We start from the raw sequence: 11721 nt of genomic DNA, 5'->3' as shown, positions 1-11721 counted from the left end.
AGCTCACAGCCCCGCCGGTACATCTGGCACTGGGGGTCCCACTGCTGCCCCCGCTTATTTGCTGCCATCTGCGCGCGATACCATCCCAGGAGATGCCAACTGCGCTGAAGAGTCCCCACCAGGGGGAAGGCCAGGGGCTTTTGTCACGCTCCTGCCCATGTGCTGCCTGTTTGCGCTGTGCCAGGGGTCCTGGGCACATCTCAGGGGCTGCCCAGCTCCCAGCGTTCCCCACCTCTCCTCCACGCTCTGCGGAGAGACAGAAGGGCACAAGGGCTATGGGAGGAAGAAAAACATCCCATCTCAGTCCCTGCACCCAGCCCACCCCTCCCAGCCCACGGGAGGCACAGGACAGCGAGGGAACCCAGAGCAGTGAGGAGGAAGGGCCGTGCTCACGCAGCAGCGTGTTTTCAGCGTGCTTTGGTGTCAAGCCATGAAAGAAGCCGCCTGAGCGAGGCAGCGATGCTTAGCAACTGCCTGGATCTAAAAATAAGAGCCATTTAGCAAGGAAAACGCAGTGGAGAAATGCTCAGAGAACTAAACACATTCCCCCAGCCCTCCCTGTGGCCCGGCCACTGTCGCAGAGCCCATGTGTGCAGCCTGGTTGGACACAAACTCCTGGAACAGCCCTGGAGATGCTGCTTCCGCTCAGCCAGAGCCAGCCAGCCCAGGGACACCATGTGCCACTGGCCTTCTCTGTCCTGCTGCTCCTTGCCCTCCTTGTCATCTTTCCTACATCCTCTCCATCATCTCATTGACCACATCTTCTTGGCAGCCCCTGGGAACCAGCAGTGTCCCATGGAGGCAGCCTGGTCAGGAGGGCTGTGTCAGCAGAGCCCAAGGCCACTGTGCCCATCTCCAGCATCCTGCAGGTCTGTCCTGTTGTGGATGTAGTGGGCCCAGCAGAGCTGCACAGGGAAAGTTTTCACCTTCTGCCATCCCTGGTCCACTGGGAAGCAAACATGGCTATTTTTATCCCAGCTAAGTGCTCCTGTTCGTGCAGGCAAGCAGAAGATGCTTTGCCCACACTGGGGAGAAAGGAAAAAGTTGGGTTGGTTGGTGGGTACCACGGGGTAGGATGGGACAGCCCCAGGGCCAGGCTGACACAGCCCACCCCCCTGTAGTGTAGAAAACATGGGACACAGCTCACTTGCTCGTGGGTCACACTCCTTTCCTTAGCAGACACAAGGGCTGGGCAACCTGCCAGCATTCAGAGCCTGTGAGCCTTTCTCTGCGGGGGAAAAATGCAACATCCTCACCTAAATGTTCCTCTGGGCACTGAGAACTGAGGGTCTGCAAGATGATGGGGTGTGAGCAGCCCACTGATGGCTGCTGCTGCCTTTCTGCTGCAGGAACAAGTCTGGTCTGTGTTCACCTGCCCAGACATAGGCAAGGGCCCTGCTGCAGGTGCAGTGGTCACTGAGACACTTGGGTAGTCAGGTCTAGCCAGGGATGGGCACGGCAGCAAAGCCACACTGGAGTGCAGAGAGCATCCTTTGCAGCACATCTTACCAGGACGTGCAGCAGATGCAGAAAGGCTGGGCCAGGCTGAAGGAAATCACCTGAGTGACATCCAAGACTTTAATCAACACTCTCGTGCCCTGCACAGCCCTGCTGCCACTGGCCACAGCCATGTCTGCTGTGAAAGCAATCAGTAGGTTCAGGGAGGGCAGGAGCTGTACACAGGCAGAGCTGGTTGTCTGTGCTGCTGGAGATAAAGCCTGATTAACTGTTTCCAAAGGATTGGAAGAGCTTCTGTGGCTACTGTGAGCCCATATCCCAGTTACAAGGGGTAGCTGGGAGGGAGGACCATACCCCAGTTGGCCAAGAAGTGGCACAGGCTTCACAGTAAACAGGGCACAGCTCACTGTGCAGCCCATACCCTGATGCCCAGGGCCAGAGAAGTGTGGAGGACAGGCAGATAGCTGGATCCAGGTTCATGGGGCAGGCAGGGCTCCTGTGGAAGCATCCAGGTCCCCCAGCTCATCTCTAGGAGAGCAGCAGAGAGCCATGACAAAAACACAGCCACGTAAATGAGCCCCAGGGCTTGGCACAGCCAGCAGCTGATGGGACAGAGATGGAGAACAGGGAGGCAGGCAGAAAATGCAAGGGGAGAGGGAAGCTTTGGGCATGAGGGGTGCTGTGCCCTGAGGTGCAGTCCAGGCTGTGCAGCTCCCAGCAGCAGGCTGTCCCCAGGACCAGTCATCCACACTTGCTGTGATGAAAATCACCTGTTCACATCAGCCCGTGTGCGAGGCGTGTTCCCTAAGTGGCCCATCTGTCACCCTGTCAGCAGCGGCAGTGCCGTGATGAAGGGCCTCTGTGTGGGATTAATGCTGCTCTGTGCAGGGGCTAGAGGGCCAGAAAGTGTGTACAGGACCACACCGACCAGGTGGCTTCTCTGTTCCCAGGTCAGTGTGTGGTCAACACAACTTTGTCTGAACTGGGGAAGGGGACAAGTTTGGGGACACTCCAGCAGTACCTGGAAGCTCGGAAGCAGAGCTCTGCTGCAGGCAGAGCTGCCACATCCAGACCCAGGCTGGACAGACCTGAGCCCACCCACAACCATCCCTGTTCGTCTCCAGGACACCTATTCCTTTTGGTCATCTTTCCCTGACAGGACCCCCTGGCTCTGGGCAGCAGCCTGCTCTCAGCTGCTGCCAAGAGCTCATGTCCCTAAGGAGCCCTGCTGAAAATCCCAGGCTCAACATGGAGCCCAAGATAATCCCAAGTAAGAAAAGCCTGGAAAGGAGACAGGAGAGCTGAGGTCTGCATCTTGCCACCATGAAGCCAGGCAGGGATAGAAGGGTGCAAGGAGGCTCTCCCCCAGGCACGAACCTTGCAAGCCCTCTGAGAACAGCCCCTTGTGGCTGTTGCAGGGGACAGGAAAAGATGCAATTTAACACTTCATTAGGTAACCACGAGGCATCGATCTGCCCTACCAGCCTGTGTGGTGTCTAACTGCATATCTCCATTCTTATTAATTCTATCAGAAAAGCAGAGAGCAGGACTTTGGGAGTCTGATCCTATCTTTAGGAAATTTCAAACAGAGATGTAATTGCCAAGTGCTCTAAATCACGGTGTTTTATCCACTGTTAACAGTATTTTAAAGCCACGGTCATCAATAGCAGTCCTCGGGATGTGCCCTCAGCAGATGCCATTAATCTTATTTTGGCTGTAGTGCCTCTGAGCTCAGATTTATACTCGACAGTGAGGGACAGCCCTGCTCCCTGGACAGAGAGGGCTCTTGGGCAGCTCCCAGGCTGGGACATGGGACACAGCACCTGGGGGCTGGTTCCAGCAGCAGAGGGTGAAAACAGGAGCTCCTGAAGGCAGCTTCATCCCTTGCAAAAATGCCAGAAAACAGCACCCTTAGATGGAGATGAGCAGCTCAGCACCACGGGCTCCCAACCCCCAGCCCAGAGGTGGGATGCTCGTGGCCATGCAAGCAGCTGGGGGGATCCCAGGCAGGGCAACTAGCCTCACTCAGGAATAAAGCATGATATTTACTGCATCCACAGAGGAAATTAATCTAGATGGCTTGAGACCTAGAGGAACCCCTTGGTCTCTACAGGATTGGGATCCTGAGTACTGGGGGAGCAGCTACAGCAGACCAGCAGGTATTGGGGAGGTGATGCCCCAGCAGGGCACCATCCAGGACACATGCAGGGGTGGACTGCTCCCATCTCTGTTAACCTGCCCTGCAGAGACACATGGGGAGGTGGGAGCCACTGGGAGATGCAGATCTGGGGAGAATTTCAGCTGCTGAAAATCTTGCAAATCTAGAGGAGGAACAAATGCCTGCAAGCTGTTGGGTGAGCCTTGCAAGCAGGAACGCTGTAGGAGAAAAAGGAACCTCCTTTATCAAATGCAAATCAGCAGGTGGGAGAAATCTGGGTGTGCAGGAGGGTGAAATGACTCTGCATTCCACTCTGCATCCTCGAAAGCCCATCACGTGCCTCCATACCTCCAGCAACAAGGGACTCCCTGGCATGGCTTCACTGCTGGGCAGGCTCTGTGCCCACCCTGAACGTTTCTTCGCCACTTTTGCATAACAAATGCAAAATCTGGGTGAAGAGAAGCCCTTGTTTTAGAGAGCTGAGAGCGGACTGGAGCATTCAGAGACACAGGAGGTGCCCCTAGTCTCATGAGCCCTCCCAGCATTATAGACATCTGGAAACTGTGTGCTCAGTGCCTGTGGGCTCAGCTTTTATTTAAACAGGAACCAGATACTGTTTTCAGCCTTCACCTACATCATGCTAGAGGCCACACCAGGAGCCCTTTCAAGCAGCTTGGGTCTGCTATGAAGACATGTTCATCTCTGTCATGAATGAGTCCATGCTGCACACACACGTCCTCCTGCTTTGTCAGGGCAGGACCCTGTGCCAGAGCTCAGCTCCACAGATGTCCTTCCTGTAACTGTAGTCTCAGCACACTGCTCGCTGTTGCCCATCCTGACCCGTTGTTCTGGCAATGGCAACAGCAGAGGGGATGAAACCAGGTCATGGGGCCAGGGTGACACAGTGGGGTGCTGCTGGAGCATCACTTGCCTCCTGCTGGGAGCAACTCGCTCAGAGCTGCTGAGCAGGGCACAGCCATCAGGATGTGCTCTGGGTCATCAGAGCATCCTCACCCCTGTACACTGCTGGGAGGACCCTGGCTGAACCCTGGAGCAGTGGGACCACAGCTAATTAGTCACTAATCACTATACAGAGAAAAAAGGGCAAAACCCAACCTATGCATGCCTGTAGCAGAGTGACTTGTGTACCCTGGGACTCCGCCAGGCTGCACATCACCAAGAAGTGGCTGAGGGTTCATCTGTCAAAGCAGAGCTGGAGAAGAGCCCAGACCAGTGGATTGCATAACAAATGCAAAATCTGGGTGAAGAGAAGCCCTTGTTTTAGAGAGCTGAGAGCGGACTGGAGCATTCAGAGACACAGGAGGTGCCCCTAGTCTCATGAGCCCTCCCAGCATTATAGACATCTGGAAACTGTGTGCTCAGTGCCTGTGGGCTCAGCTTTTATTTAAACAGGAACCAGATACTGTTTTCAGCCTTCACCTACATCATGCTAGAGGCCACACCAGGAGCCCTTTCAAGCAGCTTGGGTCTGCTATGAAGACATGTTCATCTCTGTCATGAATGAGTCCATGCTGCACACACACGTCCTCCTGCTTTGTCAGGGCAGGACCCTGTGCCAGAGCTCAGCTCCACAGATGTCCTTCCTGTAACTGTAGTCTCAGCACACTGCTCGCTGTTGCCCATCCTGACCCGTTGTTCTGGCAATGGCAACAGCAGAGGGGATGAAACCAGGTCATGGGGCCAGGGTGACACAGTGGGGTGCTGCTGGAGCATCACTTGCCTCCTGCTGGGAGCAACTCGCTCAGAGCTGCTGAGCAGGGCACAGCCATCAGGATGTGCTCTGGGTCATCAGAGCATCCTCACCCCTGTACACTGCTGGGAGGACCCTGGCTGAACCCTGGAGCAGTGGGACCACAGCTAATTAGTCACTAATCACTATACAGAGAAAAAAGGGCAAAACCCAACCTATGCATGCCTGTAGCAGAGTGACTTGTGTACCCTGGGACTCCGCCAGGCTGCACATCACCAAGAAGTGGCTGAGGGTTCATCTGTCAAAGCAGAGCTGGAGAAGAGCCCAGACCAGTGGGTGTCCATCTCCCTGCAACCTCCCCAGCCCCTTCGTGCCCTCATGGGACTCCCAGGAGCTCCCAGCCTCTGGCAGCAGCCTAGCAAGGCTCTGGGCTGCGTTGCAGTGAGCGGCAAGCCCAGCTCATTTAATCTATTCAATTGGATTCAATTTCCAGCCACATGATTCAATTAGCCCTGGAGGGACAGCAAAGAAGAGCAGAGGCCGTGGAGCGTGGCCGGGCCTGGGCTCTGGCAGCTGCTGAGTGGGGAGCACAGTGTGGAGCTGCTGCATCAGCTGCTCCCACAGCAGCCAGGACCCTACACTTGTCCAAGCCCTCTGCGACATGCTGAGATGCTGGGGGCTGCAGGGAAGCCCCACTCTGGCAAGGAGAGGCAGGGGCTTGTTTGTCCACAAGGTGCTATTCCTGAGTAATATGTAGAAAGCTGTAGGGCAGAGGCTGGGGGAGCCCTGTCCTGAGCATCTCCCTTTGCAAACAGTCACCACCCTGAGAGGTGAGAGCCACTCTGGGTCAGCTCTAGCGTCTGCATCCCCAAACACCTACCAAGGGTGGCCTAAAGATGCTTTAAAAACACAACAGGAGAGGCAAGCATCCAGAGTGCTCCCTGTTCCATTTATTTGGGGTCACCTTTCTGCTTGATCAGTATCCCCCTGCACTCACCCACTCAGTGCTGTACTGGGGAAGACCAGGGCTCTGAGCACCACAAAGGACTCTCAGCAGTGCCAGGAAGGTGGTCAGGTCCCACACATCTTGCAACATCCCTTCTCCAGGCTCCCAACCCAGACTTTCCTTCAGGATTTACTTTCGTGCCTGCCCTCCTCTTGGAAGCATGACCAAAGGCAATAATCAGTTTTCACTAGGGGTAAAACCCATCTTATCCTGGCCCTTTTGGGTATCTGCAGCTCCCAAACCTGGGCTTTACCTCTTTCCTTTCAGGTTACTGCAACAGCTCATCAGCTAAACACAGGGACAAACCTCTGTCCAGTATGACCCTGCTAAGCACAGACAGGATGCAGTCCCTACTCATCCCAACAAGTACCAAACAAGAAAACTGAGCAGAGAATAAATATGCAGGAGGCACTGGTGCTGACACCAAGACAGAGAGCTGCTTCTAAGTGCCAAGAGCCAGCTGTAAAGCTTACAGCAGACTGCTGGCCACACACACCACAGCAGCCATGACTCAGCAAGGTAATGGCATCTCCCTCTAGCCACCTTGTGACAAGCTGGGAAGGACACAGGCTCCATCCCAGGAGGAAAGTCTGTGGTACACCTTAGGACTTGATCCCCTGTGCAAGTGCTGTCTAGCAGGTGGCTTTCCCCATGACAGCAGGTTTCTCCTGACACCCACCATGCAACAGACTGACAGGACCCCAGAGCAGGAGAAGAGTGTGCAATTCTTCAGACACAGAGAAAAAACCCAAATGGGCACCAGGACAGGCTTACACAGAGGGCAGTTCAACCCTCAAGTGATAAGGCCCCCATGCCATGTATGAGAATGAAGAGGTTTTGTAAACCAAACAGAGCAGGTGGGCAAAGGTGCGCCCTGCTTTCTGGCTGCTGTATGTGAGATTCAGGGGTCTAGTACTACCTGCTCCTGGCACCTTCAAGGAGCAGCCAAGCCATCATAAGCAGCTGACTTCCCCCACCAGCCCAAGGCACAGAGCCTCCTCTGACAACCCACAGCCCCAGCAGGGAATACTCAGCTCCTGAGGAGCTGCCTCCCTCCCAAGTCTGCATGAAAAATGGGACCTGTAAGACCCAGGGAAGAAGAGACGATACCAAAAATCACAGTGGCATTTACAAATCAATTTTTAATAACTCCCTTCAAAGTTTAACTCAAACTCAATTTTTCTGCTCCAGAATTTGGTCATTATTTTGTAAAATATGTCTCCCTGCAGCAGCTGCCTAATTGAAAGGCAGCAATCTGACTTCTCCCCACACACCCCAAGCCTCAAAAACAGCTCTTCCAATAATAGACAGGGCTTATGAACTGGGTATAATAAAATGCACTCAACTCCTCAGATCACACATGGGAAAGTTTGGGGCCATCAGCCATGTCCTGAGGCTGAATGTTAAATGACTTCCTGCTCAGTTCCAGCTGGCCTCAAAACACATGCAGTAGTAGGGTGTTTAACAAAACAGGCAAATCTGCAGTAGAAGCTGTGAAAAGCATCATACCATGCACAGGTAGATCTCTGCATCGCTCACTAACATCCACAGGCTCTCCACTTGTCCATGTTTTCCTTACTGGCAGCCCCAAGGGCACACGAGAGGCAGAGGACTGCTCACTACTAGCTGGTACTTACAGCCTGGACCAAGGAGGAGGCACCACTGAGCAGTGCTACAACCTCCCTCTGCAGAAGCAGGAAGAGCCCAAGGTCAAGTGACTGCCCTGTTGCAGCCAGTGTGCTCCCAAACCGTGACAGAGCCACCCTATAAGTACCCCACTCTCCCCCCTGTGAAGGACAAATGCTGCACACTCTGGCCAGGCAGGGCTCTGCTATTTATTGAGCTCCAGGTTTGTATGTACATCCATTTACAGTGCTTGGTTCAGTGACAGTGTGATGAGAAGATGTGCGTCACAGTCCCCCCCAGCTCAGCCCCTGGGGAGGGCTGCCCTCAGGAGCTGCTCCCAGTCACAGCCTGGGCTTCTCACTTCATCCCAGCAAGGGAGCACCGTGGGGAAGATGAGAACTTCAATAGCTGGGCCCAGAGGGGAAAGCTAAAAACCCCAGTGGTTGCCAAGGCAGAGGCAGACTCATCCCAGACTCTCTCACCTTTCCATCTAGTCTCAGCCTAAGGGGGATCAGAGACGAGGCACGAGGATAGCTGGGTGACTCCATGCTCCCACAGTAGCAATGCTGGGGCAGCACCTCAAGGAAGCAACTCAAGCCCCCTTGGGGACAAAACGGAGGTGAGATGGTCTAGCAAGAGTTCCCCACACATACAGACAAGTGCCAAGTGCTGCAAACAATTTTTACTCATTTTCCAGTGGAGATGCGCCTCCTTCCACATGTCCTGGGCTCTTCTCAAGACGAGAGTCCTATGGAGCCTGCCTCCTCTCCCAAGCACTGTCCCTCTGACATGTATACATTTCTACATACCTTCGCGGCAGGAAAGCAAGAAAGTGTTTAGCTTAGCTGATAAAATTCTGTGCTGAGGCAAAGCATCTCTGCTGGGAGAAGCTGGTGCTCCTGAGGAAAATATACTGTCTTCATCAGGTGCTGTGACCAGTGGGTGGCCAAGGACATAGCTTTCCATTTCCCATGCTCATGGAAGGTAAAGATGAATCAACACAATTAACACACGCTAGCATGAATAAGCCTTGCCTAAAAATGGGGGAGAATGAGCTTGACATTCACATCACTCACACTAACCTAATGAGGCTAAGAATGAGACTAGGCACTTTTTAAAAAAAACAACCAATATACAAACCTGTTTTCTAGAGGGGAAATAAAAAAAACAACACATGGATCTGGGATGGAAATAACTTCTCTACTTCAGTCCACCAAAACCGGCCAGATCCTAAACATCACTGCTGGGAGCTGAAAATGAACGAGCAGGGAGCAGGTGTTTATGCTGTGTATTCCTGAGTTGGCAGCCCCTGAACACTTGGCAACACTTGGAACATGTTCTGCTGCGCCTGGGCACCTCTGGAACACTGGCTCTGGAGCAGAAAGGTTTGCCTGTGCCCCAGAGCATCAGCCCAGAGCTCTTCCTTAAGTTCTCAGCAGACTGTTGCTGCAAGTCACTTAGTGAAGATGGGAGGGCAAGTAAAAAAGTGAAGTGACTACTTCTCCAGCTGCATTTTAATTGAGTGCTACACATACAGGAATAAACGGGGACTTCTTAGATCCTGAAGATCACCAGGCACTTGCAAACACGTGCAAGGCAGATATTCCTGGGAGGAAGAGGAGGATTGTCACAATGCAGTCTCTGACGGGCAATAAGGGGAGTGGGGGGAAGGAGTCAGCCTGTCTTCTTCCCCATGAAAATGGAATCTCTAAAAATGTCCCCATAACATTAGAAACAGCAAAGGTGAGCTGGGCTACTGGAAGCAACAGTGATCCCAAGAGCTGGTCTCCAGTTCCAAAGTGCTCTCTTTGATGACCCATATTCTGGCATATATTGGCTCAGAGAGGACCCCGTAAGCCAACAGCCTTGGAGGAAAAAATCTCTCCTTCTCCAGCAGTCCAATGGCTTGGTTCAAGTGACACCTCCTGACATCAGGAGCCAGCAGTGTGCAGGGCTTGCTCCTTGGAGAAACTGTTTTATATCCCAAAGCTGCTCCTAACAGGATGGCAGTGTATTTGACCTACATTGCAGGAGGGCAGGTTGATCTAGGCTGATGGAAAAAGACAGCCCTCACCTGGGATCAGAGAGCTTTCCCCATAGTGCAGGCAAGCAATCTCAACCCAGAACTGTTTCACACAGCTGGACTGATTTTATTATTTTGGTTGTGAGCTCTGCCCAGCTCTGCTACAATGGTTTTCAGTGCATCTTCCCTGAGGCTGTGGAGGGAATCTCCCATTGCTATGCCACGGCAAAGGCTGCCCACTCCCATGGTACCTTACAAAATTGATTCCTCCTCCTCCTCCTCAACATTCTGATCACCTCTCCTCAGCCCCAGTCCTGTTGAAACACATGCCTTTGGGATCAAACACACGGCAGCAAGGCTCTTCCCCTAGAAGATATACAGTCCCTTGTGCAGATGGAAGGCAAGGGGTGACTGGCTGCAGATCTGTAGTGTCCCTGCCCAGACAGGCCCATCTCTGGTCAGCCCTGCACAGCGGCTGCGTTCCTGCTTCACGAGATTGTAGAGAATTCCTTCAGCAGCAGTTCCTGGCTCAGCGTGTTGAAAGCAAGGTTCTTCCTCACATTGATGCTGATGGACCGAACCTGACAGAGACAAAACAAGATATTTTAGCCAAGTGACTCTTCCTGGCTCCCCACGAGCATAGCAGCCTCGAGACTGCTGACCTCCAGGTTCAGCACAAAGCCGTTTTGCATGTGCTACAGCCCCAGAGAACTTGCTGCAGGCAACTCTCACTGAGACTCCACCTGTGCAAAAAATCCCCCTGAGGATTAGCTGCTTCCTGGAATAATAGGAATGCCTGTGGTGATGTCCCAGCAAGGAGAGTAAATTCGAAATGGGACAGGAATGGGAGAGGATGCTCCATTTGCCTGCATGAGCTATGATGTGCTCCCCACTCTAGGGCAAAGTGATGGGGAAAATGAGCACTTCCCAGTTGCAGCTGGACAAACACTTCCTACCAGTGCCAACTGGAGTGCTGGCCAGTGCTCTCCTAGAGATGCATGCACGGCCATGGCCTCTGTCCTGTTCATATGCAAAGCCAAAGATACAGAGTTAAGGAAAGGACAGAGACCATGCTACTGTGCTATAAACACAAATTATCACTCAAGCTGGCAGAAAACCATGGGTTCAGAGCCAGCTGTGTGTATTCTGTGCCGAGTGCCTTGAAGCTGGCTCACCAGCTGTCTCTGAAAAAGAGGCACCTTTATCCCTTAACGATGCCCAGACCTCTGGTCACCTGCAGAGTCTGCAAAGAAGAGCTGGGTAGCCCTGTTGTGCAGCAGTTTCCCTTCCCCCTCCATGCCTGCAGACTCATGGGCCGAACACGCAGGCCCCAGACTGGGCTCAGTCTCAGCTGCACTCGGCAACGAGAAAACAAAGTCAAACATCATCTGTGTCAGCGACTGTGCAGCAGTGACAGAAAGCAAAACTGACACAAGCTCATCCAAACAACGGGATTACAGTTCCCAGAGACTTGGAGCCTGTGATAATAAGGTTGTTGCTGACCTGGTTAGTGTTTTGTGCTTTTGTAAGCACCAAGGAATGAATTATATAGAAGCAGAATGAAGAATCCAACACTGGGAGCTGGAAGAGCAAGTTAGTGGTGTTTCTTGTCAGGTAGCCACAGGTTATAGCCTATTTTAAACATCATTGCAAGTGGTTTCCAGAAGATTGGTTTGCATTGGGCTGTCTCCCTGCCAGGAAGCAGAAGCCCTACCAACAGGATTTGGTTCTGGTCCTGC

At 53.1% G+C, this 11721-nt stretch overlaps 1 protein-coding gene across 1 annotated transcript in view; it reads right to left on the bottom strand.

Annotated features, from left to right (window-relative positions):
* Positions 1-10090: 10090 nt before the first annotated feature.
* The window catches only part of LOC104390867 (chromosome unknown open reading frame, human C10orf76), a 111712-nt gene continuing 110081 nt past the window's right edge, over positions 10091-11721 (bottom strand). The window contains exon 25 of the mRNA XM_010000074.1: positions 10091-10563. Within this exon, the coding sequence (XP_009998376.1) occupies positions 10471-10563 (93 nt within the window). The 3' untranslated portion in view covers positions 10091-10470. The remainder of the gene's footprint in view (positions 10564-11721) is intronic.

Source organism: Chaetura pelagica, unplaced genomic scaffold (assembly GCF_000747805.2).
Source record: "Chaetura pelagica isolate M959 unplaced genomic scaffold, ChaPel_1.0 scaffold436, whole genome shotgun sequence".
In the NCBI taxonomy this organism is placed as follows: Eukaryota; Metazoa; Chordata; class Aves; order Apodiformes; family Apodidae; genus Chaetura; species Chaetura pelagica.
The sequence above is the reverse complement of the archived record's forward strand: the minus strand, read 5'-3'. Positions and strand labels throughout refer to the sequence as shown.